Here is a 27,757-nt window from a genome sequence, read left to right as displayed (position 1 = left end):
GTTTATGGCCATTGCTCCTTGTCCTGTCGCTGGGCACCACCGACAAGTCTGGCACCATCCTCTTGACACCTGTCTGAGGTATTTATATGCATTAATGGAAATGGCCTCTCAGTCTTCTCTCCTCTGAGCTATGTTACAAAAGCGATGAAAACCTACGAGACAGCCCCAAAACAACTAAGGCTATTAGGGACAGGCACACCCATTGCCCCCCGGCAGGGGGCGAACAGCGCGAACAGCGGGAACAGCGGTCCCGATCCCGATCCCGATCCCGATCCCGATCCCGATCCCGATCCCGATCCCGATCCCGGCCCCGGCGGCCCTCAGGCCCGCGCCTGCGCAGAGCTGTCCCCGCCCGGCGCCGGGAAGTCCCGCCCCGCGGCCGCCGCTTGCCGGAGCGGGCGGGGCACGGGGCCGCGAGATGGCGGCGGCCGGGAGCGGCGGGAGCCGGGCGGACAACGGCTACGGCGGGCAGCAGGCGCGGCGCAGGAGGGGCCCGGGCGCGCTGGCCACGGGCTACCTCGTTATCTACAACGTGGTGATGACGGCGGGGTAAGGAGCGGGTGGGGCCGCTCGCGGAGCTCCCCGGCCGGGGCGGCGGGGCTGCGCTCGGCCGGGCTGCGGCCGCGGGAGGCTCCGGCGGGCAGGGCAGGGCAGGGCAGGGCAGGGCAGGGCAGGGCGGCTGCCCCTGCCGCAGGGAGCGGGCCCGGGCCGGGAGCAGCGCCGTGCCCACCCTCCCGTCCGCCCCGAGCCCGTGTGGCTGCGCCGCCCGGGTGCCGGGTCCGGCCGCGGGGCCGTGTCCCCGTGTCCCCGTGCTGTGGTGGCCGTGTCTCGCACTGCGGGGAACGCTGGAGCGCACAGCCGGCCGCTCGCTCGGTGCTGCCCGTGCTGGACAGAGGCTCCTGCCCGTCCGCGCTCGGCCGCCTTGCCGCTGCCCCGTCCGCCCGCCGTGCGCTGTGGCCGTGAGCCGGCTGGGCCCGGGGTGTCCCCAGCCTGTCCCTGTGCCAGCCCCGCAGCTCCGGGCCGGGGGAGCCCTCGGCACTGCCCGCCCCGAGCGTGGCCTCGCTGGCGTGCCCCTTCCACCGCGAGGTCTGCACCGCGCCTCGCGTTCCCCGGGCGCCGCCGGGTCTCACAGTTGACACGGTCATTTGCGCTGCGGCAATTTTCACGTCCAGGTGGCTGTAGATCCCTTGCATCGCCGTGTCCGTGGTGTAGATTCCAGCAGTTTTCACTGGAGAGGTGACCTTAAATACAGGGAACTTACCCACAGCAGTAGTTAGAGGCAAAGGTCTTGAGCCCTGCAGGATTTCTCCATAAGCTCCTCAGCTGCTGTGTGATTTGAGGCTGGAAGCTGCTTTTGGGACGTGTGAGCTCCTGGAGCAGCTAGGTGCTCTGCCCTTGCCCTGTGTGGCAGAATGCAGACTGGCCCAGCTGATGCTTGCTCAGGTGTGCTCTTAGGTATAAAAATAAAAATAGCAGCAAGTGGGGACTCTAAAGAGAAGGGAGACTTTTTCTTTCTTTATTAATTAATTAATTAATTAATTTTGGCTGTGGCATCTCATTAGAATCCAGATAAAAATAAAACCATCTTTTGAAAGATTGAGGACATTTGAGTGGGAGGGGAAAAGAGCCTTTAAAATGAATCCCAAGTGAGCGTGCTTTCTGCCAGATAAACCCCGGCAGGTGAGGTGGTGAGCAAACAGGGTAGTGTCATGTTTGGGGGGCAGGTTAGTGTAGAATTAATACAGATACGATTCACTTCGATAAGGCAGTTGGATATGAAGATTCTTGTCTTTGCTGGTGGCAGCTGGTGCTACTTCAGCTTAGAAGATATTTACGCTTGTGTGGCTCAAAGGCAGGGGAGCAGGGAGAGCTCAGCTCTTGTGAGGTGCTTGGTACAACCCGTTACCCAACAGCTGTGTTACTGTGAAATGTGACTGAGCAGGTTTGTGGCTCCATAGGATATTTGCAGGGTATTTCACTCAGAGGGCAAGGATAATTACCCACCAGTTTGAATTAAGCAATCAAAAATAATTACATGAGTAATACAACACATTGCAGGCAGTCAGTAGGGCTTTTCAGTTTTGCTCTGGTGTCTCTGCACAATATTAACAGCTTCACCTCTGAACTCTTCTAAGAAATAAAAGCATTTCCCTGCTTATTTTGCTGCTCATGTGCAATTTACTTGTGTGTTTATAAAAGGTATAAAAAACCTGAGAGAGAAGCTGTGGTATAAATGGAAAGTTTTTTTTGTGGTCATGAACTTTTTGTCATGGCATGCAAGCTCCTGAGCGTGGGAAATTTCTCTTTCTTCAGAAGAACAAATTAAAAAAAAAATTGAGCACTGGAAACTCAGAAATAAACAACACAAACTTGTATTTAGCTTTCTGTTGTCATGTAAATCTTGATCACGGAGTTACCTGTTTTCTCGATTTACACCAAACCTCTTAGGAAATTTCACTCTTGGGTGGATGTGATTTATGGAGCTTCAACATGAGCTGTTTTTTTCAGGACATGGTTGTGATTAGATGATTTCTGCAGTTTGGGGAGTTACCATACGAGTTCTGTGGTCATGGTCATCTCTCTGTGTTTTCTCTCACTTTTCTTTTGGGGTAGGTCACCGAGGGCTCTCAGTGATCATTTCTCTTCAAGTGGATGAGGAGTTTGTGCTTCCCCTGGACACTGCTGAAATTCCACAATACACAAGGTTGAGCTCAGGAAAAAAGCTCCGTCTTTTTCTTAGTATTGCGAAGCCTTTTAAAAAGGTAGTTTTTGTGGAGTTGGTTGACAGAAGCTCAGTTGTTCAGGTGATAAGATCAAAAGATAGATACACCGCTGGTGGCAGTGATTGTTTACTGACCCCATGACAATCAGCATGCACAGACTTAGTTTCTCCAACTGCACTGCCTTGGAAAGAGAATTGTGCAAAAGAAGAAACCAAAAAATTCAAGGTGCCCAGATGATGAAGTGGTGCTCTAACAGCACATGGGATTTTTTTGAAGTGATTGGTTTGATTTGGTTTACAAAAGGCTTATAAACTGAAGCACACAACAACGTCGATATGCAGTAAATAGGTACTAAAGTAAATGTTTTAAAACCATAGTTGCCTTAAGTTTATTTAAATGGATCAAGTAACAGTTGAAAAATCTCAGCATAGCTACTGTATTTACTTTGCATTTATCTTGACTTAGCTAAAGAAAACACAACTTACTCCAAAAATAATAGATCTTGTTTCCAGTTTTATGCTGTAGTGCACGTAGTGTGTGGATTCCTACGTAAAAAAAAAAAAAAAAAAAACATACAGTGGTTTTTACAAGAGCAAAACAGCAGTAAAAGCTTGTGTTCTGTGGATCCCTGACTGGAGCTGCATGCTCTTACCATTTGATTCATGTTTTGGGTGTTTGGGTTTTTTTCAGAAACGGGACCAACATGGCACAACAAGGGATGACCAGTCCTGCAGTTGGTTCTCAGCGGTACTTGCTCAGGTTTTATTGCCCATGGTTTAAAGCAGAGCCCTGCAGAAAGCTCTGCATCCTGCTTCTCTTGTGTTCAGGCTGACTCTTTTCCCGTCACAGTGTGAAGCTGTGTAGTCGTGCCTGACCTGAGCATGGGAAGCTCATTCTAGAGACATAGAAATTATTTTTTCTAAAAACTGTGTTTGACCAAAATCACTGAATATTGCTGGGTGGGGAGAGACAGCACGGCATGCTGTTAGAGCTGAGTGTAAATGTTAGATAAGCTGCTTTAAAAGGTGATTATGTTTCTTATTTTTAGTCAAGTGCTGTAACTGACTAGTACTTCTGGGTATAAGTAGCTGTGGTGGTATAAACAATGAATTTAAAAAGGATTTCACTCAGTGAGGTCAATGGTAATATAATAGCTTTTGAATTTGCAAGAGTTTGTGTTAATCAGTGTTGAGCAAAGAGTGTTCTGGGTTATGAGTTTCATTGTCCATGTCTTCAGTGAGTGCTTGTTGAGAGTCAAAGTACACTTCTCCCTTTCAGGTGCACTCACTGCATAGCTCTGCTGCATTCTCTTGCGTAAATGTTACAGAACCTCGGTAAATTTTGCATAAGAAAATGCCTTTTTATGACCTGTGAGAGAGTGAAGGGAGTTAGCCTAAGGACCTGAGCACAAAGCTTGTCCATCAAGTCCGACCAAACGAAAGTAAAAAAAACTGTGTGCGCAGTATTCATTTGTCTTATTCTGGATTAATCAAAGAATAGTAATCATCCAGTTTGGAGTTTACAGACAGGGTAGCAGTAATTTAATGAAGTATAACTCCAGCTGGGCTATCAGGTACAGTTCAGTGTAGGTCACAGAAATGAGCTTTCATGAGACAGTCGTGCCTTTTGCTGCCCTTCTGAACTTCTTGCTAAGTTCCATTTTCAGCTGATATTCCTTGGTTTCACCTTCTCCTGTTCCATATTGTCTAGACTTAGGGAGTGAAGAACTATTTAAGAATCACAGAAGCAGGACAGAGGAACTAAAAGCTTCACCACAAGCTACGCTCAGCTTTTAATTTTGTGTGGATTAGTGCCGTGATCTGTATCAAATGCTTTTTGAGGGATAGTAAATGGAATGGAAGGTACAGTCTTGCTGGAGTCAGTGATCTGGCACAAGGGTGGAGATGAGCCAAAGGCTGGAGCTCCTCTGGGAGCCGTGGGATTTACCAGTCTGGGTTCAGGTGAGAACGGTTTGCAGGCACAGCCAAGAACTGGCATCTTGTGCAACTGGAGAAATTGCTCAATTCAGCTGTTTCCCAACAAACATGGAAGATCAGGAAAAACAGAGAAACTTGACAGATAGAAGAGCCCAGTGTCAACCTGTTCTGATTTCCTGTTCTAAAGAAGAAGTGCTTGGTGTTTCAGGGGAGAATCACAAATGCTGTAGTGCTTGCTGGCTTATTCTACACTGGAGTCCAAATACAAAATGAATCTGATTTATTCTTGGTAAACATTTATTTGGCAAATGCTTGTCCTTTGGTTTTGCTAGATGGCTTCAACTGAAATAACTTGTCACTGAAAAAGGGAGAACTTGTTTCTGTTTCTCATTTATCTTCCCCACTCTCCCTACTTTTCTTTGGTGCATGTCTTCCACAAGTTAAGGCAGAAATTAATTAGCTTTCTTTCAGATCTGCTAACGGATTTGGTTTCAAACACAGACTTGGATGCCAGAGTTACTTATTGTTGAAAAATCTGAACTTCACTTTGTATTTCAAACAATTATTACATTTGGGATAATATGTGCACATTCTTCACAATATCCTACCTAGTGGGGTACTTGTAAGACTCTATTATGCTGTAAATAAAGGGAATTTCTTCATTATCCCCATTACAAAACCACAGCTACACACCTTTATCCAAAGGGTGAAAACTATTGCATAGTCAGTGGGCTTGCTACATGTCTGTGTGTTGAGGTGAATTGTTAGCAGAGACACTTGGTGATTTACACGAGGGGTTTGGAGGGAGATGGAGGTAAAATTGGGTGGCATTCAGAGTAGTGGAGTGTAGGACAGCCAGGATGAGCCTATCAGTGAAAAGTTTGGGAGCCCCGGTAAGGATTCTTCTTCACCAACCAACCCCTTCTCCCCATGTTTGCCAAAAGCAATTGGAAACTAAAGTTAACTAGAGATGCTACTTTCAAACGTAAAGTGTTTGCCCAGGGTTGATCACTCACCTTGTTGTGGCTTGGCATAAACTTGACTGAAGAATTTCTCATGTTGTGGGCAAGCACCAGCTCTGGACAGCTGTGGTAGTTGGTGAAAGCCAGGATGAGGATATTTTGGGTTTGTTTAAACTACCTGAAGGAAAATCAGCAGGGGTTAACAGGTCACATTGTTCACATACAGTAGCAGTTAAATGGGCACTACTTACATAGGCTCAGATATATTTGTTGGTTAAAGAGGAATGAGAATTGCCATGCTGCCTTCAGGGCTTCAGCAGGCTCAGTTTCTTTGCAGTTATTTATCTATTAACTGTTTCTCATACAATATATGCTGCCAACTAAGCTGAATGACCTCTCATAAACTCTAGGGGTTTACTTTGAACTGAAATGTTAAAATCAATGCCTTCTGAATCTTGTTTATGTCATGCTGCTGTAAGTTGGTAATAGGTTTCTGACTAGCTGTCTGGGGTTTTCTGCTTAAACTAAATAAAATGTGATGCCAATCTGCCATGAATACATCCCACAACTAAATTAAATAGAGCTCACTGAAAAATAAACTGAGACATTAGAGATATTGGTACCATGTTGGTGCTGAAAAATGCTTAAAAATGCATCATCTTTCACTTGGATTAATTTCTAGAAGATGCAAATATTTAACAATTCCAGTGTTACAAAGTTAGTGTATTTCAGGATAGTTCTGCCTGTTGCTTTCTCAGTTATCAAAAGAGAGATTAAAGATTCTTTTTCATGTATGCTTTGCTTAATGTCCCCCTTTTTCTCTCTTTCAGGTGGCTCGTTATTGCAGTTGGTCTAGTTCGGGCATATCTGGCTAAAGGCAGCTACCACAGCCTTTACTATTCCATAGAAAAGCCCCTGAAATTCTTCCAAACTGGAGCTTTGCTTGAGGTGGGTGTAGCCCTGTTACTAATATTTGCATGAATGTGTTGTATTTCTTACATTTACTTTAATTCTACTGAACAGCTCACACAAAAGCTGGATTTTCCTTTTAGCAAGCCATGAGGGGGTTTTACTCTCTGCTATTTACCTTGGGCAGCAGAGCTAAATATTAATTTTAATCATTGAAATGCAAATACTGAATCTTAAGCTCTTGTAACAGAACTAAATGTGTGTCTGAATTGCTTAATTTGAAATGTTAGTGATTTGAATTTTTCTTTTTGTTCTAGATTCTGCACTGTGCACTTGGTAAGCTTGCAAATTTTCAGTTTATTATTTTTATAGAAGACTGCACTTCTAGCAATACATTAGCAAGAAAAATGTTACAGTCTGTGATTGCTGAATTTAATTCTTGCATAACTTACTAATTTTTGTTTGAAATACATTCAAGTTTTTTACTCCCTAATTTGAGAAGTCAGAAAACAATAAAACAGTGCTTCAGCTCCTATCTGAATGTTCACTAGCCACTATTTAAATAGAGTAAGATGGCGTTGAGGTTCCTAAAGCTGCAAGGGGCTGTTGGATTGTAGGTTCCTGGTGAGTTCTGTGGGGTGTTTTAATAACCAAGTGAGGTGTTGGGAGAACTGGTGCTAGGAATGTGTCAGCAGAGGGCAGTCTGGTTCTGTCGCTGGTGAAGTAGTTCTGACTCTCCTGAATCCGGTTATTCTGAAAATGTCTTAAAAAGGCAGTTTATAAACTGTGCACAGGTCATCCCAAGAAATGAATGATCTTATGCACCCCAAATTAATGTTAAGGCTTCTCAGAATAAACTGTGTGTGTCGTCTATTTGCCTGTGCTGCCAAGGCAGTCCTTCCAATGCTGTTTAATTTTACTAAATCTCAGTTACTCTTTTTTTACCAGAATAAACCATTTTTTAAAAAATTCTCAAAAATCTATGTTTAAATGTGCCATTTTTCAGAACTTATTTAACAAGTGGCAAGAAGGAAAAGTTAAATCTTGGAACACTGGAGAGAAAACCTTGCAGATAAATCTTAGTTTTACCATTCTAAATCCATAATGCTCTGGTGTTTCCTTCAGCTAAACTGGTATGCTGACACCAGTGTTTACTAGTACTAAACTAAGAATGTAAAAAAAGGAACTGGATTATCATTTCCTCACAGTTGGGTGTCTATATCCATCAAATCAGTGAGTAGCAGGAGAGAGCTGTGTTTCACCTTCCAGGCTGATGCAGAACAGCAAATAAGATGATTATACAGCCTGCCTGTGTGCAAAACTAATCATTCTGGCTCAGTTGATTTGAGGAGTGGATCCATTTAGCCCATATTATCCTTAGTAGCACAATTTAATTTTAGAGAGAGCCATTAGGGGAAAGTGGCAAACCTTTTATGCTGTTATTATTCTATCTTTTTGCTTTCCCTAACAAAGCTCTTTTCCTAAAGACTGGTTTTCTTATAACTGGCTGTGGATTATATTTTTTTTCTGTTAATGGAAGTATTTGTCAGCTAAATAAAGTAGTGAGGGGGTTTTGCACAGCTGGATGCACTGCTGCTGTCTGCTGCAGTCCTACTGACTGTAGCAAAAGTTTCTATGCAAGGAGAAACAGGAAATTTGCAGATTCCTTTGCCCCTGCTGAACTAATTGCTCTAACTAGAGCTGTAATTCTTTGTCAATAGAAGAGCTTATGTGTGACAGATGGCTGTGTGTATCAGCATAACTTTTCTCTCCACATCTTTCCACTAGAATCTGAAATGTTAGCATCTGTGAGACAAGTCCTTCAAATAACAAAGATTGATAGGGGAGTGTCTGTGTAAGCATGGTTGAGAACAGGACTTTGACATATGACAAAGATTTAAAAAGTGCAGATCTCTACCTGAAAAGGAGGTAACATGTAGCCCAGAGACCAAGACAACATGATAAAAGTGAACTATGTCTGTAGGATTTTCCTTTTTCCTCTCAAAGGAGCCAAACATATCAATGAAAATAATTAATCTGAAACTTGCTTTTGACTTTCGTCATTCTTTCTTGTCATTACATTTTCCTCTTTGGTCTCTACATCTTTCTGAACCTGTTAGGTTGGCTTGTGGTTTGCATTAGCTTTACAAGCACTTTTTACTGTTTCTTAGGAGCTACACCTGCTCTTTATCATTTGGCTACTGGAAGAAAATAAAACTTTGTGATGCAAAGTTTAGAAATTTTGTGTAATCTGCAGTCTAAAACTCTCCCTGCTCTGTCAGACCTGGCTGTGTAGGGTCCTTTTAATGGCAGGCCAACTGGCACATCAGAACTTGCTGGATGAACCAGTGATAGCTGCTTCCTTGAGAGAATCTCCAAGTTGCTTCTGCACCTCCCAGTGCATCAGCTGTTCCCTGGGGTTTGTTTGTTGTGGGTTGGATTTGTTGGTTGGTTGGTTTGGTGGTTGGTGGGGGGTTTTTTTTGGTGTTTTTTTGAGTTGTGTTTCCAGGAAGGAAATACAAACTTTTTATCTGTCAAAATATGGGCTAGATCAGTGTTTCTGAAAAAATACTTAAAATTTTTGGTGGCTGTTTTTTTGGGATATACAGTGCAAAACATATTTATTATTTTTACATTTTAAATCACAGTAATGAAGAGTATCTTGGATATTTTAATCAAACAGAATTTATTTGAAAGATAGAAGCTGATTGAAATTATCTTACTGAGCTGTTCTGTGTATTGAGGAATGCGCTGTGATTGCAACAAGATCAATTACATTTGTTTGCATTTTGATGCAGAAAGCCTTGTCAGGGAATTGCACTGCATTACACTGTATAAACACACTGAAGAACTGACTTCATATTTTCAAGTTAAAAAAAAAATTAAATGCTTTCCTTCCAGAAATTTCAAATAACTGGACTTTGATTTAGCTGTCTTTTATTTCCCCACCCTGGTAGTCAGGAATATTTACTAATTGCAAAATATCTTCCAGGCATTGTTCCCTCTTCGGTTGTTCTGACTGCTTTCCAAGTGATGTCAAGGGTTTTCCTGACGTGGGCAGTAACACACAGTGTAAAAGAGGTAAGTCACGCTAAAAATTGATAGAAAACTATTGATCCATGCTGAAAAGCAAGTGTTGATTGCTGTCTTATTGTCCTTAAAATGTCTTCCATTTGTATCTCAACGTGGGAAACTGTTCATACAAATTTCTGTGGATCAAAAGAAATAAAAATAGATCTGATGTCATCTTTTGTTGACAGTCAAACGGAGCGAGGTCTGATTCTCTCCCTGTAAGACATCTAGCTCCTGGATAGATTCTGCAGTCCTTACTGACAGTTAAACTGGTTCCAATGTTTAATACAGAACACTGAATTTGGTACAGCCTTTCTAGTGTTCATCTCATTAGTGCCATAATTAAAAGCAAAATCTTGTTGCCCTCCTGCATATGCAATTCACTTCCTGTGGCACCTGAAACTCCCCCTCAATTGTTCATGCACAGCAGTGCTCTCCATTGTCACTCTCCAGGATAGTCTTTCCTTTGTCCTTCATTTAATTTTCTTACATTTAAATGTAAGTAATTTTTGAGGACTGTGTGTTTTTTCTCACTGCTCACCACACCAGATAGTGCTGTACTTTATGCAGATCTCTCTAGAATCTTTTGGAAGCTGTGTTTTTTCAGGATTATTCCTGACAGCTGTTTTAAAAATCTAGACATGTTTTAATTGGCACAGGTTGTGGTGATTGACTCATGTCATCTCAATCCTTGTAGTAGCCAAAATATGCTGCACCTCTGCTGCAGCTTTAGCAAACTCATCTTACTGGTTTTGTTCTCATTAAAGAAAGAAATCAGTCTCAATACCAGTGTCAGCATCGGTGCCTGAAATAAGCGTCAGTCATTTTATGCGTAAGATTATTTGTGACTTGACATGGAGATGGTCTTAAGGAACTTGTCTTATTGCAAAGTCTTGAGGGAAGCTGCTTTCTCTTCCTCCAAACCTGTTACCAGAGTATCCATGCACATGTAGAGTAACAGAAGTCACTGTAGTTCCTAGCGACTGACAGTCCTTTTTGGTATTGTGGTGCTTGTTCATGTAAACCTTTAGTTTCATGCTACTTGAAGTGGAGGAATGTTATTTTTCTCAATAAACCTAAAACCTATTTTCTAATGGACTTCCCTGTTAATTCACTAGAAATAAGAACTAGGTTTTGAACAAAAAAAAAATGCAAGCCATAATCTCAAGACATTAGATTTTATATATATGTATAAAATACTTTAAAATAAATACTGTTGGAGTTTCGCTTGTTATCTATATGATGCTGGAATATCTGATGCTTCATAAAGAACAGTGGTAATCTGTTTTATGAATTGCCCTCTGGTTTTAAAGTAACCCAAATATTAGGTTAGATTGGATGGATTAGAATTATTCCATGTGTTGTCTGTTACACATCAAAGAAAAACCTGTAATATGATTGTGGGTTAGGTTTTTTTGAAGCTTATGCCCACATTCTCAGCAGAGAAAACCAACAAAATGAGACAAAATGGGAGCAATGAGTTTAGCCAAACATTTGACTTTTAACAAGGATTCTTTCAACAATATTCCCTGCAGAATTTTTCCCCCACACTTGTGTGGTCTTCTGGTTAAATTCTTGCAAGAGACTGTATTATATGTTACTTTTTTAATGTCTTAGAAAGTGGGTATAAGAATGGCGAGGGTGAGGAAGCCTGTGATGAGTTTCTGACCTGTGACTTGAGCAAATAAATCAAATAAGAGGCTGTATTCTGACCCCTCCCCTTCCCCCAACCAGGGAGCCTGCAGGCTCACCTGGGGAGATGTATTGCAAGTGTCACAAGTGTTCTACTTTCTCTAAAGGGCTGTCTGCACAAGTGAGCTCCATGCTGAAGGCCAGGATTAAATTCTCACACAGCTTTATGGAACTTGTAAGCGATGCAGTTGCATGATAAGGTTCTTGTAAAATAAAATGCAGTTTTCCTCTTTTAACTTTTTGAGTGAGACTTGTTCAGTATCTTGCTTTTCCAGACTGTTTTTATATATAATACAGCTAAAAGAAGAAATGTGTATTGCATCCCTCCTTCTGTCAGGATACACTTCTAGAAATGTGATGTGATTTGAAGCATGCTCTTGCCACTAACGTGTTTGTGCTTTTTGTTGACTTCAGTGCTGATGTGTCGTTAAACTCAATATGAAGTTATTCACAATAAATGTTCAAGCATGGCAAATGTTAAAGCACTGCACACTGAGATTCTCCTTACCTGCACTGTAGGAGCAGTTGTTGGGGTTGTGGAGGGCCTGGTATGTCATCAGTGCTGGCCATTAGGTCAGAAAGGAGCCGGTTCAGTGTATTTTACTGTTTCCCCTGCAAAGGAGGGTGGAGAACGAGCAGCCTGGTGTGAAGGGCTGGGAGTATGTAGGCACAGGAGAACAGAAAGTGCCCTTCAGTTCAAAAGAGGTCTGTTTGAATTTGCGTGAGCAATGAGATCATCTGGTTATGTCATGGCAAGCATTCATGGAGTTCCATTCTGATAGATAATTCTGCACCCAGTTCTGATGGGTAATAAAAAAATGGTGTCAGCAGGCATTTTTTGCTTATCCCATTGGGCTCAGTTACAGAAAAGTTGCAAAAAAGTGTAATACATATTTAGAGGAACTTTTGTAGAACACACAGGCAAGAGATGCTGTGAAAATAACACATAAATCATGCAGAGCTGGTGATTGGGACTCCAGTATCTGCAGTTGGGAATTGGTATCTTCAATCAGTAGTAAAGCATACTTACTTAAAAGAGAGAAGAAGATCTCAACTTAGGATATTTAGGACTAAGTTGTAGTAAAAAGTCCACGCTGGAAGGATCAGAACTCTGAATGGCCAAGTACAGTTGAAAAACCTGACTCATCACTGCTTTACATCTATGTAAAATTAGAGCAATACCATACAACACAATAGTCTGTCAGGCCCTTTGTGCCTACTGTGAAGCTTCCTTTTTTTTTTTTTTTTTTTTTTTTTTTCCTTCCCCTTCATTTTATGTTTTATTTTTTAATTACTGTACCAGAGAACCAGCTCTTTGGAGAGAGACGTGCTGTTCCAATATTTTCCATCATTACACTTGCATAGTGCTGCTGGTTTTGCTCTTCTGCATTGGATTGCTTAATTATGTGTTTAGCTGAAATTTTCTGCAAATTTGTCAAACTGTTGCTCTTAACGTGGAGAAATTTCCCTTTCCAATCTTAAGGAAAACATTAAAAACCTCTCAGGCTTTATTTTGTCAACTCCCAGTTCTCATCTTTCCATCTTAAAAGACAGTGATTTCTTTTATATTTTAGCAAACATTGTCTGCTATTCACAGTATTTAGGAAAAGCTAAAATATATTCAAGACTCTCCTTGATGGTACGTTGGCTTGAAGCACATGGCAAAATATTATGCCTATTGTTTGATTGACCCCTATTAAGAGAGTTGGACAAATAAGGTGTAAATAAAGTACAAAATGTCTTTTGACTTGTGTCTAAGACTTCCTTGAAAGACTGTCATGAAAAAAAAGTAGTGGAAGAAGAATTGGATTTTCAGGGAGCATTTGCCTTAGTGGTTTATTAAAGGTCTACTGTGTATTTGTCCTCTCTTCAGCCTGGAGCAGGAATGATGCAAATGCAGCATTAGCAGTGGCTGGAAGAATTAAACTCCTGAGAAACTGTTTTGTGAATCAGTTCAAAGGGGGTTGGTAATGTACATCTCAGTCATCTTTAGATAAAGTACTGAAAACCTGTCAGTGCTCGAAGAGATGTTCTGATAGTGACAGACTGGTGACAGCTATGTGAGTGTGCAAGAAACAGACTTTATAATGATAACCACCACTTTCCAGTCTTCTTTCTTCCTTAAATAGGGACACAAGCAATGAAGGCACAATGTCAGTGATTCTTTAAGTGACCTGACAGGGTTGTGTGTTTCATAATGCTGTAAACTGTTTTAATAACTTAAAATACAAAGGAGCGGGGGAGACCAGACCTTGAAGGCAGTGTTAGAGATGTCATGTGATAGAACTGGACTGTAACTGCTGTAATTTTCTACTTCCATGTGTGTGATTCACTGTTAGTGTCCCAGTTTCTTGCCCTTGCTCGTATCCTTGGAGCCTACTTCAAGCTACAAACTTGTGCATTTTGACTTTACCATAGCTAGGGGAAAGAAGTGGGATTTAAAGCACAGGTTGAAGCCTGTTACTCACAGGTTTAGGTGCATTCATCACTAAGCTGCTACTCCCGATTTGACCAGAAGATGCAGCTCTGGAGTGCTTGTCAAGCACTTTCCTCCTTTGGAACAGCAGCATCTGGGAAGTGCTGTTCACTTTTCCGTGTTGAGAACAAAATCTTGCTTATAAAGCAGACCTCAAACAGGATTAGGATCCTGCAGCAATGTGTAAAAATAGATTTGGTCTCTTCTCTGAAAGTCTTCAAATAATTTTTGGATTTTGCTCTTTTATGATGATGTAAGGGAGATTAATAAATAAATTGTCAGAATGTGGAAAAAAAGAATAAGGTGTTTTTGCTGCAAAATGCAGTAAAAGTGACCTGAAATGTTACATGCAGCAGAACATAGATTTACAGCACAATACAGATTACCAGCAGCTCTGCATTCCAGGATAGCTCAAGATTTCTGTATAAATTTTTCTGGGTTTTGCAGTCTGTAACAAAGTTTTTTCTGGGTAATTTCCTTGAAAAAAAATCCTTTTTTTTTTTTTTTTTAACCCAAAAGTATATGATCAGACCCCTCCTATTAAAAATTTTCTGATTGTCCATATATATAAATGTTCTTGTTCCTTTTTTTTTTTCCTATTGGTTTATACTTTGTCCAAGATGAATAGAGTGCACTACCCACATCTCCTGACTTCCTTTTTCCAAGAGTTAGAGGAAAAGAGAAAATATGGGCCCCTGTGTTTGAGCTCTTTTTGTTCCCACAGTCCACTGAATTTGGGCTCAAGGTGTTCATACATCTGGGAGTTCTGTTGAAGAGGGGAGGGAGAGAGGGAGAAGGCTGCATAAAAATCATGTCTGCTCCCTCAAGAGGTTGTACGTGGGTACAAAGTACCCTCAAGAGTTTGTATGTAGGTAAGTGACCCCATATATACTTGATCCATCTGGAACTTGAACCTCATAATGATGCTTCATAATCTAATTAATATGACTCTTCATTTCAAAGTACCTGCTTTTGAGGATTATATCACAGATAAAGGCAGTTTATTACAGAATACTTAGAGTTTAAAGGTACCCACAAGGATCTCTGAGTCCAGCTTCTAAGTGAATGGCCCATCCAGGGATCAAACCCACAACCTTGGCATTATTAGCACCATGCTCAGGCCAACTGGGCTGATCTCAGGGTTAAAATGTGGAGGGAGTTACAGCTGGTTCACTGATGTGTGACTGACATAAAAGCTCCAAGAGGTGTAAAGCAGTGAAACATGATACTGCCTTGAGTGTAACATTAGAGAAACTATGCTAGTTACGATAAGCAGAAAATGGAGCAAGGAACAGTGAATCAGGTACCTGTCAAGCTTGCCTGAGGTGAGACAATCTGAGCATCGTTCTCCCAGCCTGAGATCTGCTGTTAGGGTTTGGCTGCTGCTCAAAAGTAGGACCCACTTTCTGACCAGAGAAAGGAAAACAGTGCTTCTGTTAATATTCAGAATATTAAGTGTAAACCAGGTATCAAGTGTTAGACCATTCTTTCTGCACTAGGAGACAATTGTAGGGCTGAAATAGAAGCTGAGACTCTATGGGAATGGTAAGAGTTAAGAATTATACTCATAATTTCAGGGGTTTTGTGTGCCAATTTTCCTTGCACTCAGTATGAGAGCTGAAGTTTCCCAATCATGAAGCAGAGCTATTCTTAAGCAACTAGAAAAATACAGAGCACGATAAGAGGGGTTTTTACTGTTGTTACTAATGTTGCTTTTAAGCTCATTCTTGGAGTCAGTTCTCTAAAATGATGCAGTAAAGCCACCCACAGGAATGGATTTCTGTGAGGTTTTCTTGGGTCTGGTGAGTAACTAGTAATGCTCAAGTTCATACAAAGCCTTTTTTCTGTTCTCACAGGTACAAACTGAAGACAGTGTCCTCTTGTTTGTAGTGGCCTGGACAATCACCGAGATAATCCGTTACTCTTTTTACACATTCAGCTTGTTAAACCATCTCCCTTATCTCATCAAATGGGCCAGGTCGGTAGCATAATAAAAAATTACAGCCTTAAAGCACTGATCTGACAGGGGGATTTATCTTGTAAAGTAGTTGCAGTGCAAAAAAATTAGATTCTGCTTCAGGTAATTGCCTTGTTTGTGAACGTGACTGCCTAGTTTCTTTCCAGCAGATTTCTGAGTTACAAAAATCTATTGCATTGCAAGCTGAAAGAGTTTGTCTGAAGTCAGTTCCATTTACAAAATAGTTTTTTGGCAGAAACTGATATTTAACAGTAAGGGATGACAGTAAGTGAAATGACATTTAGCAGGAATTCTTGAATCCAGTGGTTGTCCTTGAAATAATCTTTAAGCTCATTGATTAACATTAACTGTATTTGGCCCCATTTTAAATAGTAAAATGACCTCTACCAAAGACTTCAGAAATCAAAGTAATAAATTGTGTGAATGGGGAGAATAGTTTTAAAGATAGTTTTTAGATTCTCAGATAAAATCTTTAAATATTTCCAAACTATTGCTGATTTGAATATTTACCTTGCAATAATGTTCATACCTTGCCATGCTCTAATCAAATAAGATTTAAGAAAAATAAATACTGAATGGAGAATTCAAAATCTGAGTATCTGTAATATAATTTAACAAATATTTTTTCAGAGTTTGTCGTAACTTTCAGTTCTTTCTGTGTACGTTTCATTCTAGGTACACTTTGTTTATAGTATTGTATCCAATGGGAGTCTCAGGCGAATTACTCACAATATATGCTGCATTACCCTTCGTCAGGCAGTCTGGCCTGTATTCCATTAGTTTACCTAACAAGTACAATTTTTCATTTGACTACTATACATTCCTGATCCTGGTCATGATCTCTTACATTCCAAGTAAGTATGAATTTGTTAGGTTTCTTAGTATTAACAGCTGTACTGGGAAAAGCAAACAGTTGGGGGATTAACATACACAAAAGTAACGAATTTAGCCTGCTGATGACTTTGTTTAATTTTTGCATGGTTCATAAAGGTTTAGTATCTCATGGGAATTACAGCTTTTGCTGTTTGTATATGTATGTTTTCCATCCCTTTCTTTGTTGTTCTGCAAACATACTGTGTACCATAGTCTTAGAAATAAGAAGAGAAAAAGCTCTGGATAGAGAGAGAGATGAAAGAGGCACTGATGTGTGTAAAATGCCTTAGAGTCTGAAAAGGCAACACGAGAATTACAAAAAAATCAAACAAATCTGGAAATTTCCCTTGAAGGACTTTTTCTGCCCTGCAGTCTGTTTTCTTTGTATTGTGTGCATGTAGTTAAGGCAACTTTTGTCATCTGCCTCTACATTCAGAGTTAAATAAGGCATCTTGCATTTAATTAAGGATGTGATTGCTCTAGCAAAAAAATTAATAGTACCTGAAGCCTAAGAACAATATCAGTTCATCCCTTTAAGAGTGGAAAAGGCAATAGAAAGCTTAAGCAAAAAGTGGATAAACACATGCTCTAATAGAGAATTGGTGACCTTGACCATGTGACTGTGCATCTTGCAGGCCTCTCTTCACACTTCATTGACTTGAGTCTGTTTTCTCCTCAGTATTCCCTCAGCTGTATTTCCATATGCTGCATCAGAGGCGAAAAGTACTCTCCCACACTGAAGAACACAAGAAATCAGAGTAATTCCAACTCTTTTTCAGAACTTTTCAAACATCAAAATGCTGCAGTTTTTCGATACCCAGCACATTTGTAAAGAGTATACCAAGATAAGTCAGAGGTAAAAGACCAATAATTTAGCAAGAATAACCAATAAATCTGATTTCAGTGAAATTCCAGGATGTCAAACGTTGAAATAATTTTCAGCTTGCAGTGCTTCAGAAAACTTAAACTTTATATGGCTTGGCAGTTAACCTTTTCCTTAAATGATGTGCTAAATGGTTTTCATTTATTACTAAATGCCTGAAGGTTGCAGTATGAGTGATGAAGTTGTACCCACTAAATGCCTGAATTGGGATTATATTACTGATACCTCTTTTTTTAAGTGCTTGACTGCATGCCAGAAACTGTATGTATTGCCGTGAAAGCAAACAATGTGCTCTGGAATACTTCAGGATAATGTCAGAGACTTCAGTGGAGAATGTAATCTGGGCAAAGTTTTGAATTTAGAAAGGTAGGTTGTATATTTAAAAGGTGATGGGAACAAGAACAAGAAACCAGTTACGGAAAATGAGGGGAATGAGGTTCTTTAGGAATTTAAACAGTACAGTGTCTGACCAGAGTGTGTTCTCTGAAGATCTTGTTTAAGCTGATCACTCAAATGCTAATATTAATTCCGAGGCTGTAATTCTTATCTGAAATATTAAAACTACCCCAAGTACTGCATCCCCGAATACATTTTTACATATTAAACCAAAATACAATTAATACTAGCTGTAATACTTCTAGTGGTATCAGTAATGAATCTAAACAATGTAAGGAGGTAGGTCACCCAGAAACAGGTGCAGTTCTCCCTTTTTTAGTATAAATTATCATCTCTAGTCATTGTCTGTGATACTCATCTTTCAGTGCTGAGGACTGCTTGGTCTGCTGTGTTTGGGGGCCTTGTTCCTTAACTTTACTTTTCTCCAGTGACTGAGGTCATCACTCTGGCACATCCAAGCAGGCAGTTCTAGGCATTCAACTTCTGAAGTGCTGCAAAATCATAATCTGCCCCTTGCAGAGCAGATTATCTCATGTGTTACATGCTGCCTTTGCAGACTGGACAAGCCAGCCTCATCTGTTCTTTGGAAAGATTCAAGACCATAAAAAGTTACTTCCTCCTAGGTGCTTTCTCTGGGTTCTCAGGCTTAACCTTCCTTTGGGAAGGTAGAAGGAAAATGAAAGAGCTGAGAAAGTCTTGTGATGAGGCAGAAAGCACTAGAGCTGTGTAAGCGGTGCCCCAAGTCTAAAGGAACTTCTGATTTGGAATAAAAGGAGCAAAAGAAGAAGGAAAATGAGTGGATATCCAAGCAGACACGAAGTGTAGGTTGTGGCTTTGCTCTGTTAGGAACTGATGGGCACATAGTCATGTCTGCATCCAGTCAGTCACTAGACAAGACCGTGTGGGCTTCTCAGGTTCCCTCTTGTTACATGGTTTAGTCCATAAACGAGGTGTGACCAGTCCCACGCTACCTGCAGTGCTGCCTGGTGCTGTGCCTGCCAGCACCTCCCCTGGAATGGCCCAGCTGTGTCTGACACATCCCAGCTCTCCCTAAACACAGCCAGGAAGTCCTGAGGACACTGACCCTCTGTTCTAGCAGTTGGGAAAAGCTGGATTTACAATTATTTAGCTTTATGCTTGTCAGAGCTATATTAAAAAAAAACAACTTGGCATTTTTCAGTAATTTTCTTTGGCTCAATCAAAGGGGCTGAATTTTCCTAACTCTGACTATATAGAGCCTTTCCTGTTCAACACAAACAGGACTATTATAAGCAGAGAGAGGATAAGAGACAGTAATAATCTTTGCTTCTGTGTTCAACATTTTGGAGCCAGTTATTGACTGGATTAAAAAACACTGGAGGCTCTGGCAGGCTGGGAGTTGGTCTTTTCTCCAGAGTTACAAAGCAATAGGACTAGAGGATACTGCCTCGTGTTGTTCTAAGGAAGGTCTAGATGGATATTAGGAAAAAAATTCTTCATAGAAAGGATTGTCAAGCATTCGAACAAGCTGCCCAGGGAAGTGATAAAGTCACTATCCCTGAAAGTATTTAAAAGAACAGAAGATGTGGTGCTTAGGGACACGGTTTACTGGGATTTTGCAGTATTAGGGTAATGGTTGGACTCAATCTTGGAGGTCTTTTCCAACCCAAACAATTCTGTGATGCTATTACTGTGGCCATATAGAACCTCAAAATTATTTTGAGTTCAAAGATGCAACAATTCAATTCATTTCTGTTTTAGGTTATGTGCTTTGTTGTAGTGATCTGAGAAATGTTGTATTATTCTTAACTCATTGTTTGAAATTGTAAACTTCCACCTCTGAACAAAACGTCTCCTTTTGCTTATACTTGCTGTTAAAGAAGTTAATGTCAATATTTCTGAAGGATGTCATCTAAAAGATCTGATTTCCTGATGTACTTAGGTTACTGGATATTGTCAATGCTCAGCTCCTGAACTTTTCTTAATTTGATTTCTGTGCCCAAATAAAAGATTTGGTTTCGAATTTGTTGGTCCAATTTGGAGATAAAAAATGGCTGTGTAATACTTGTGCATGAAACAAACTCCTGGCTCTGTTGATGAGAAAGATACAGTACAGATCTACAGCAGATAGCACTGGCACCATGGAAAAGCAGAGCAAGCTGCCAGTAGGGAGAAAGTTTCTACAACCAACACCTTTACTGAATAGGCTTCATAATGGAATATTTACTTTATTGAAAATATCAATTTATGACACAAATGCAAATAAACTACGGCCTTTTAAAAGAAAATGGAGTTACTTTTCCTTTCAAAAGAAAAAGAAGTTGCTTTCACAGTAAGAGTTCTTACCAGCAAAGTTGATTTATAAATTACATTCTGAAGTCTGAACATGCAGTTGCTATGTACAGAAATTCAGCGCTTTGTCTTGGAAGTGCTTTTTCAAGTTTATCTTCCTTGGAAATCACTGGAAGGTAATCTAGAGAGAACTGTAGTGTGATGCCCTAAAACTGTTTGGGTTGTTCCCTAATACTGACTTTGCTGACACATGTGGGGTTTCTCCTCCTCATAAAAGACGTTTCCCCTCATCTGTCACTGAAATTATAAAGTGGTTTCCATGAACTCTATACTAGAAGCTTTGATTGGTACTGTGTCACAAATGCAGAGGGGTTTATTTTCCTCACAGACTGTTTACTTGGCTTGCATGTTCTCTATCAGCATATCCAAACCAGCAGGCCTCCCCTGCTTTGGTACTCTGTTGTGTGCACTGGTTCAGTTGACAGCACGTTGTTCTACCTTGCCAGCTCTGAGTTAGTCACTACCCTCCAAAAGACCAAGGTTTTCACCAGTGTGTAGTTTACAACTGGAATTGTAGAAATGTTCGTATTTGTAAATTACAGTAAGAATGCAGGTTACAGTGCAGGTAAATTGTAATTTTTCACAATGTGATATTTTTATTAGAGGGTTTTTCCTTTATCATTATGAAGGTTGGCATTTGTGTGGGACCAATCTGCAGTGTCATTTTAAAACCTATCTTTCAGCTTAAAATTTTCAGAAGTATACATCAAATCATATATTTTGATGTATATCAGTGAAACTTGGGTGAAAACTATAAACAGTCATTTTTGTATTTTTTCTATGTTGTGAAGAATAAAATTGTAATTTTATAAGTCTTGATTCACTAAGATTATTATAAGTTAAATGTATTTTTTGTATATTTAGGAATCTGGTATTACCTGGAGCTCTGAAAGACTAAGCATAGATTTTTTTATGCGTGGTTGAAAGATATTTCAACTTGATAATGCAGTGAAATGGTTTGTATGCTAAAATACTAGTCTGTGTTGTTGCCTTGTGAAATTGATTCTGTGCTCTCTGCCTGGATTTGGCCAACTGATCAGTGATACTAATGCTATAATCCAAATAAAATAATTCTGAACAAAATATGTTGTATTGTTACTGTTTAAGGAACAAAAGCAATATGTTGTATTGTTACTGTTTAAGGAACAAAAGCAGATACACGTTTCTTTACAAGTATCTGCTTTAGAGCTGTATTGTATTCAGTGTATACCTTTTAATTTACAAGTTCTTTTAGCATATGTAACTCTGGAGCTCAGACAAAAGAAGTAAGAAACTTCATACTGTTATTAATGCTCTGCTTTCCACATTCAAAAGAAGTGCTCATAACAACACCTTAACTGACTGTGTCAACACTCATAACTTCCTGAAGGATCCTCAATTGAGTGTGAGCTCTTTGTTCTCCTGCTGTTATCTGTACTCTGGGTGCTGTTGGTTTCCTTCAAAAACAAAACTGAGTATTATAAATATAGTGGAATGCTTAACTAATGCAGCAGAATACTTCAGAGTTCATTTACTAAATATAATATGTCTGCTACCACGGCAACGGTGTTAGCATTTTTAACACTTCCTGAGAGAGATTTAAAAACCGCGTCTAGATGGCATTAATGCTCATAAATAACAAGTTATGATCCTCTGATAGGAACTGAGTGGTAACTGCAGAGTGAGTGCTGTTATTCTAGGCATATGCTTGTCATAAGATTGCACAACTACAGTGATTTTTTGTTGACTGAAGACGGGATAAAATGGTGTTGTCATGTCCCGCGTCAGCACGTGTCCTACGCATGATGGCTGTGACTTAGGGCTGCTGTGTAATTAAAAACTCGGAAATGCTGTGCCGTGGAGAGGTGCTGAGCTCTGTTTGTGCCTTACAGTAACTACCACTGGCTACTGGTGTTTCCTCTCTGCATTTTGAAAACTCCGTGTGTGGAAACAATTTTAGTTCCCTAGGGTAACAGGAAAAAGTCTGAAAAGCATAAGGGTTCTGTGGTTGTCAGCAAGTTAATGCCACAATGATGTGTAAGGCTCATCTTAGAGCATCGGCAGTTCTTGACATAAGACTAGAGGAGGGATCTGTGCTGGGCTGCTGAATGTAAAATAAAAAGGTGTGAATATCTCTGTGATTCAGTTTCATGTGATGTGAACTGAGCATTTCTACAGTTGGGAGTGATTGATTCAAGCCACCCAACTGCCTGGAACTTCCATTTAATATCAAGTGGCTTTTAAATTCTGTTTCCTGTCTCCTAAACAAATGCTCTTCCACACTTGTCAGAAGACTTAAAGTAGTAAGATAATTAATAAAGCTTCTTAGGTGATTTCTGAAGGCTGCCTTTGAAGTAGTTGCGATTCCAAATGTGGATGAAAATTTTGTAACTCCTTTAATACTGTTGATCACTAATTTCCAGAATAATACTTCACGAATGTGAAATATCCTAAAGCCCTTATTATGGCGTCCCAAGTTAGCTTGGGCTTTAGTATTGTCAAAAGTTTATTTTTCTCTTTGATGTGCTGACATTGATAATGTGCTTATATTAAGGAAAGAGAAGTTTCTGTCAGTATTATATCTTAATTTTTCAAATGCTTTAAGTAGGTATATTATTTCAATCTCCTTATATGAAATCATAATTCACAATATTTAGAAACATTTCCATGTCTAATTATACTTGCACAAACTGCCTCTCTGTAGATTTAATTTATTCTGTGCAGTTTGTACATAGAAGTTTTACGTTACCTGGTGCTAAATGAGGATGTTATTATTGGGAAATTGTTTGGTGGAACTTTTTGCAGAGGTTTATTCTACTGAACTGTGAACAGTGAATTGCATTTTGTCCTGTGTTTTTGACTCCTGCTACAGACAGTCTGCACAATCTTCTATGACATTCTATTACCACTTGAACAAGCACACATGAAAAACTTCAGTACTGACATTTTCTAGTTTGAGCACCTGAACTTGCAGAATTGTAGCTCCTGTGTAATTACATTCAGCCCTCTTGGGCAAGACAGTGGATAAGTCTCACTCTACAGAGATAATCTGAAGGATACATATAAAGGGATGAGGCATTTCAGGTATCTTCTTTAACATTAGTTGTAAGTGGATGTAAAGATCAGCACTTAGTTCTTTTCTGCATGCAGCATGCCCACAAAATCCATCAGTTGTGGAGAGTATATAAAAAGTGGAGGACCCTCTAATCAGCCTAACACTAGATGGCTTTTATGAAATCAGTTTGCCATTTAAAGGTTTCTTAGGATAAAATACATCCTCTTCACTTACTGGATAAAAAAAGATAATGAGTGCTGGTCTTCTCTACTTAATGACTGTCAATAAAATGATGAGATGGAAGAGGAGAGGTACTGGAGGTTATAGAGCTCTACCCTGTGTTTCCCAAAGAACATTTGGGCATTGATGAAACATGAAACTTTCTTCCTGTTCCCTTTGGAATCCTGTTGTTGTTGTTCTTTGGGGCGAGGGTGGTGGTGTTTGGGTTTGGGTTTTGGGAGAATTTTTTTGTTTGTTTATTAAGACTGAACAGCAGCACTTAATGGAGATGCTGCAATGTTTAGTCTAGTGTGTTGATGACATGAAGTTGGTTTTATTTTCCTCCAGGTGTTTATTACAAGACTGACTATAAGAAACTGGATGCACTGACTTAGGTGCTTTGTTTTAGTCCTCCATTTCTGTGTATAAATGGGAAAGTTGCTGGTTTGAGAGTATCAAATGAGTTTCCTTACCCAGCTTTTTGGTGCAATTTAAATTAAGTAAACACGGCACTTTGTTAGCAAACTGGAACAGTGGAAAAAGCTGTCTTGCATCAGCAAGAAAATGGATGTGAAATTGAAAATCAGACATCGCTGGTTAGTTTATTTAGTAAGACTGGATACTGTTACTTAATAAGTGGTTACTTAGTTGATAACTGTTAGAGCCTTTCAGCAGAAGCAAACTGCAGTCTGAAAATCTTGAATTATTCTTCAAAAGGTATTGTCAAGTCAGACAATGTATGAAAACCTGCTCTAGGTGTGTTCAGACAAGGGACAGATGTAAGCATTCATGGGCTGCTGTGCTCCAGGTTCCTGGTGATGCATAACTGCAGATGAGGCCTAAGCATACAGGGTTTTGAAGAAATAAACTGCTGACAGAAAGATGTAAAACTCCTATAGAAAGATGTAAAACTCCTTCTCTTGTGCTCTGAGTTTCATGCAGGCTCCAGGAGACTAATTTCAGACATTTCAGTCCTGTTAATTGCTGTTATCCAAAGGTGAGCAGGCAAATCTTTGCTTCAGTTAACAAATAAACTGCTGTGTTCACATTCTGTGTCAAGAACTGGAATCCTTGGCTGCTTTTTTCTTAATGTCAGTATTACGTGCATTATGGTGAATTTCATGATGCAATCCTCCTGTATTGCAAACGTGCACATGCAGATCTGTACCCCAGCCCTACTTGTACTAAACAGCATGGGCATGCAGGATATTTTATTTCTACATTCGGGGTAAAATATGAGTGCTGCTGTGAAAAAAACTGATAAATGTGATTCAGTAAGCACCTTGTCTTGCTAGGCTTCATGTGTATCCCTAAAAAAAACAGAAGTCAGTAATGAGTTAGATTGTTTTGGGATGGGGTTTTTGTTTATTTTTTAAGTCACTGTGGTTTTGTGTTTTCACTGTTTTCTCACTTTTGGTTCTATTCCTTTTGAATCATCAGATTATTGGGGGGGGGGGTGGAGAGAATTTGTTACAGCAGCTTGTTCATCTTGAGTATTTCATGGCTCCAAGCTGGACTCTATGATTATCTCTTGGTTTCAGAGGGCTGCTTTGGATATTCTACTGGTCTGGATTTAATGCTTCCTGAATCTCGTAGTGGATGAAGACCATGAAGAGTGAAATGTGACACAGATGTTCTGAGGTCACTATCTAGTTGGTATTCCCCATTTGAAGTAAATAATGGAAAGAAAAAAATGTTAATGTTTCTCTACTGCACCTGTTGTATTAAAAATAAAGTAAAAAATGTTTTTATACAAATCATGAGACTGCATGTGAAACCAGAATTTATGTGAACTTGTATGTTGAAAAAGTTTAGAGCTGCCACAGTAGGTCTCTGTTGACTCCCTCATGGCTTCCAGAAGCTTCTTGAGGAGGTGACATCATCTGAGTGATTTTGTGCAAGCATTCTCTAAATCTTCCAAGTGTTTACTTCCATTTAGGTATTACTTTAACAGGATAAATACCTTTTGAAAAAGAAGCATGGTTCAGTTTTAATCCAGAATTGTATTAGGGTATGATTGAAGGTAGTGAATGGAATTTTGCTCAACTACCCCACCCCACCCACAAAGAATAATAATAATAAAAAAGCTTTTATGATGGGGAGGGTAGAATCTGTGAAGGCTAGGCTAGACTGGAATGTCTAACATTAGCTTTTCTGGATAAGGAATAGGATGTTTCTGTTTTTCTACACAGTATTGTGGTATTTGTGTTTGTTGATCTCTGAACAAAATAAGTAAATATTCTCATTTTATATGGACTTCTGTGCAAAGCATACTTGAATTGATTAAGGTCATCACTGTGTATAGCCATGATGGGACTGAGATACAGAAGTTCCTCAGTTTTACACTCATCCTTCAGAAAATGGCTAAGTTGTAAAAGAAAAAGGCAACTCCTATCGATGCATAATTCATTAACAAAGAACGACTGCCTGAATGTTCCTGTAATAAATGCTAGGCATTTTTAAATGACTTTACAGCCACCCAGGATATGCAGTGTTTTGCTTTTGTACATAACTTTTTTTGGTGAGACAAACATTGTATCTTACTGCCATTTGTAATGAGGTTCCTGAATTAGAAACGAGAGCCAGGGCTTGAAGAAACTGCATGTCAAGAGGAAAGCTGTAGATAAGGTATATGTATTATGGTCTGTATCCTTAATATTAAAATATCCTGCTTGTTGCCTTTGTTCTACTACTGTTCTGTGTGACCCAGTAACATCATTAGCTAGAATTGGGCATTAAAGATTTTTCCTATCCATGTGGAATCTTACTTTGTCATAGCCCTTTATGTCCTCATTGTGTGAAGTACCCATTGAGTTGGTGCTGCTCTTAGCTTATAAGAGACTTTCTAGCTTCTTTACATCCTCGTTTTCACAAGTTACAGATTTTCTCCAGAATCTCTTCCAAATGCTCCTTTACCTCTCTTTAAACTCAACACCTCATATTTACCCACCTGTTTCTAAAGTTACAAGCTTTTGTTTGAAGACTTCTTTTCCCCTGTAGCAAAGACAAAACTGTTTTCCCTTCTGGCTGATTTTTTTTAACACCCTAAAATCGATTAAGCATCAATTCTTAAGACATTACAGAAAAGCAAACCTGTATGTCAAACAAAATGATATAGTGAAAAGAAACATGAATGATACCCTAGAATTGAAACTACCATCTTCCTGGTACCTCTGTATATAAACTTTCTGGAGAAGGGGCTGTAGCTTACTGTGACTGGAGCCCTGCCCAGGATTCAGGCTTCCAGAAACTACCATGATGCAAAAGCTAAGACCTCATTTACTCTCAGTGGTGAGACATAAAAACTTCACAATTACTTGCTCTGTTACCTGAGCAATGCTTTGGTGATACCCAGAACTAAATGTAACAAGATGTGGATGTTGAATGTGCTTTGTTCTTATACATGCCTTCATAGATATTTTCTGTGAAGGAGAATTAATTTTAAGGTCACCAATTAAATTTTTGGATCACTTTTCTTCTTTACCTTGGTTTTGGTGTGAAAAAGAGAGATCTTTTACTGCTGGCTTTGAGAGAGGAAGTCCAGAATGGGACTTTGTGTACAAAACAAAAAGACCTGTCCCAGTTTACAGCTCACTGAAGAATTGTCTCACTGTCTTTATCCCCTGGGTTCAGGCACTGTGCAGCCAGAGTAACCAACCACACAATTCTTGAGTGTTGTTCTACTCAAGTAGAACAAAAGTAGTGTATGGATAGTGACACCGTTGTATAATATCACAAGAGATGATAAATTGCATCTGAAGGGCAGTGGTATTTATATATAAAAATGTCTCCTCGTGAAAAGCAAACTGAGACCAGTAGTGATCAAGTGCAGTGTGTAGCATCTGTCAGGAAAGTGCCATGTAAGTGAGCCCCACTGTAATAGTTGTGTGTATTGCTTTAGTCAAAGTCCTGGTAAGTAAAAGATGCTCTGCAGAAGAAGCTGCTGAAAACTCAGCATATGGTTTAACTAACTACTGAAATGCACAAAGGTCTAAATTGCTGTCGTTTGTGGAGTTACTTGCACATGTAAAAGACACGTGAAGGGCTTCTGTTTGGAAGGTTATCTGGTTTGCCTTCTTTTCCCCAACTGTGTCCAGCAATATTACCTCTCTGCAAATGTTTCTTATCTCTGTCCCTTGATAACCACAGCTTCAGCACTACTACTGCTAAGGACTACTTGTGAGCAGGGATTTTCAATGTTTGAACAAACATCTAGACAATTACCACTTTCAGCACCTTAAACCAAGGAGTTATCTGATTTGACAGTTTGTT

General features: G+C 39.9%; 1 protein-coding gene across 2 annotated transcripts; it reads left to right on the top strand.

The window, feature by feature from the left end:
* The first annotated feature begins 394 nt into the window (after nucleotides 1-394).
* HACD2 (3-hydroxyacyl-CoA dehydratase 2) lies at nucleotides 395-21,315 on the top strand. Of its 2 annotated transcripts, XM_066323085.1 has the most exons (7): nucleotides 395-549; nucleotides 6,453-6,570; nucleotides 6,849-6,867; nucleotides 9,524-9,612; nucleotides 15,628-15,749; nucleotides 16,425-16,603; nucleotides 17,302-21,315. In XM_066323085.1, the coding sequence occupies exons 1-7, from the start codon at nucleotides 419-421 to the stop codon at nucleotides 17,382-17,384; spliced, it is 741 nt and encodes a 246-aa protein (XP_066179182.1). In that variant the 5' UTR covers nucleotides 395-418; the 3' UTR covers nucleotides 17,385-21,315. The 2 variants fall into 2 exon arrangements, with proteins under 2 accessions (XP_066179182.1, XP_066179183.1); XM_066323086.1 differs by lacking the exons at nucleotides 395-549; nucleotides 6,849-6,867 and having other exon boundaries at nucleotides 6,483-6,570.
* The last annotated feature ends 6,442 nt before the right edge of the window (nucleotides 21,316-27,757 follow it).

The sequence above is a fragment of the Sylvia atricapilla genome, chromosome 7 (assembly GCF_009819655.1).
Source record: "Sylvia atricapilla isolate bSylAtr1 chromosome 7, bSylAtr1.pri, whole genome shotgun sequence".
In the NCBI taxonomy this organism is placed as follows: Eukaryota; Metazoa; Chordata; class Aves; order Passeriformes; family Sylviidae; genus Sylvia; species Sylvia atricapilla.
The sequence above is the reverse complement of the archived record's forward strand: the minus strand, read 5'-3'. Positions and strand labels throughout refer to the sequence as shown.

Coding starts and splice junctions, on each gene's coding strand:
- HACD2 (XM_066323085.1), top strand. CDS start 419: ATGGCGGCGGCCGGGAGCGGCGGGAGCCGGGCGGACAACGGCTACGGC. Junction 15,750..16,424: donor TATCTCATCAAATGGGCCAG/GTCGGTAGCATA, acceptor GTTTCATTCTAG/GTACACTTTGTTTATAGTAT. Junction 16,604..17,301: donor CATGATCTCTTACATTCCAA/GTAAGTATGAAT, acceptor TTTTCTCCTCAG/TATTCCCTCAGCTGTATTTC.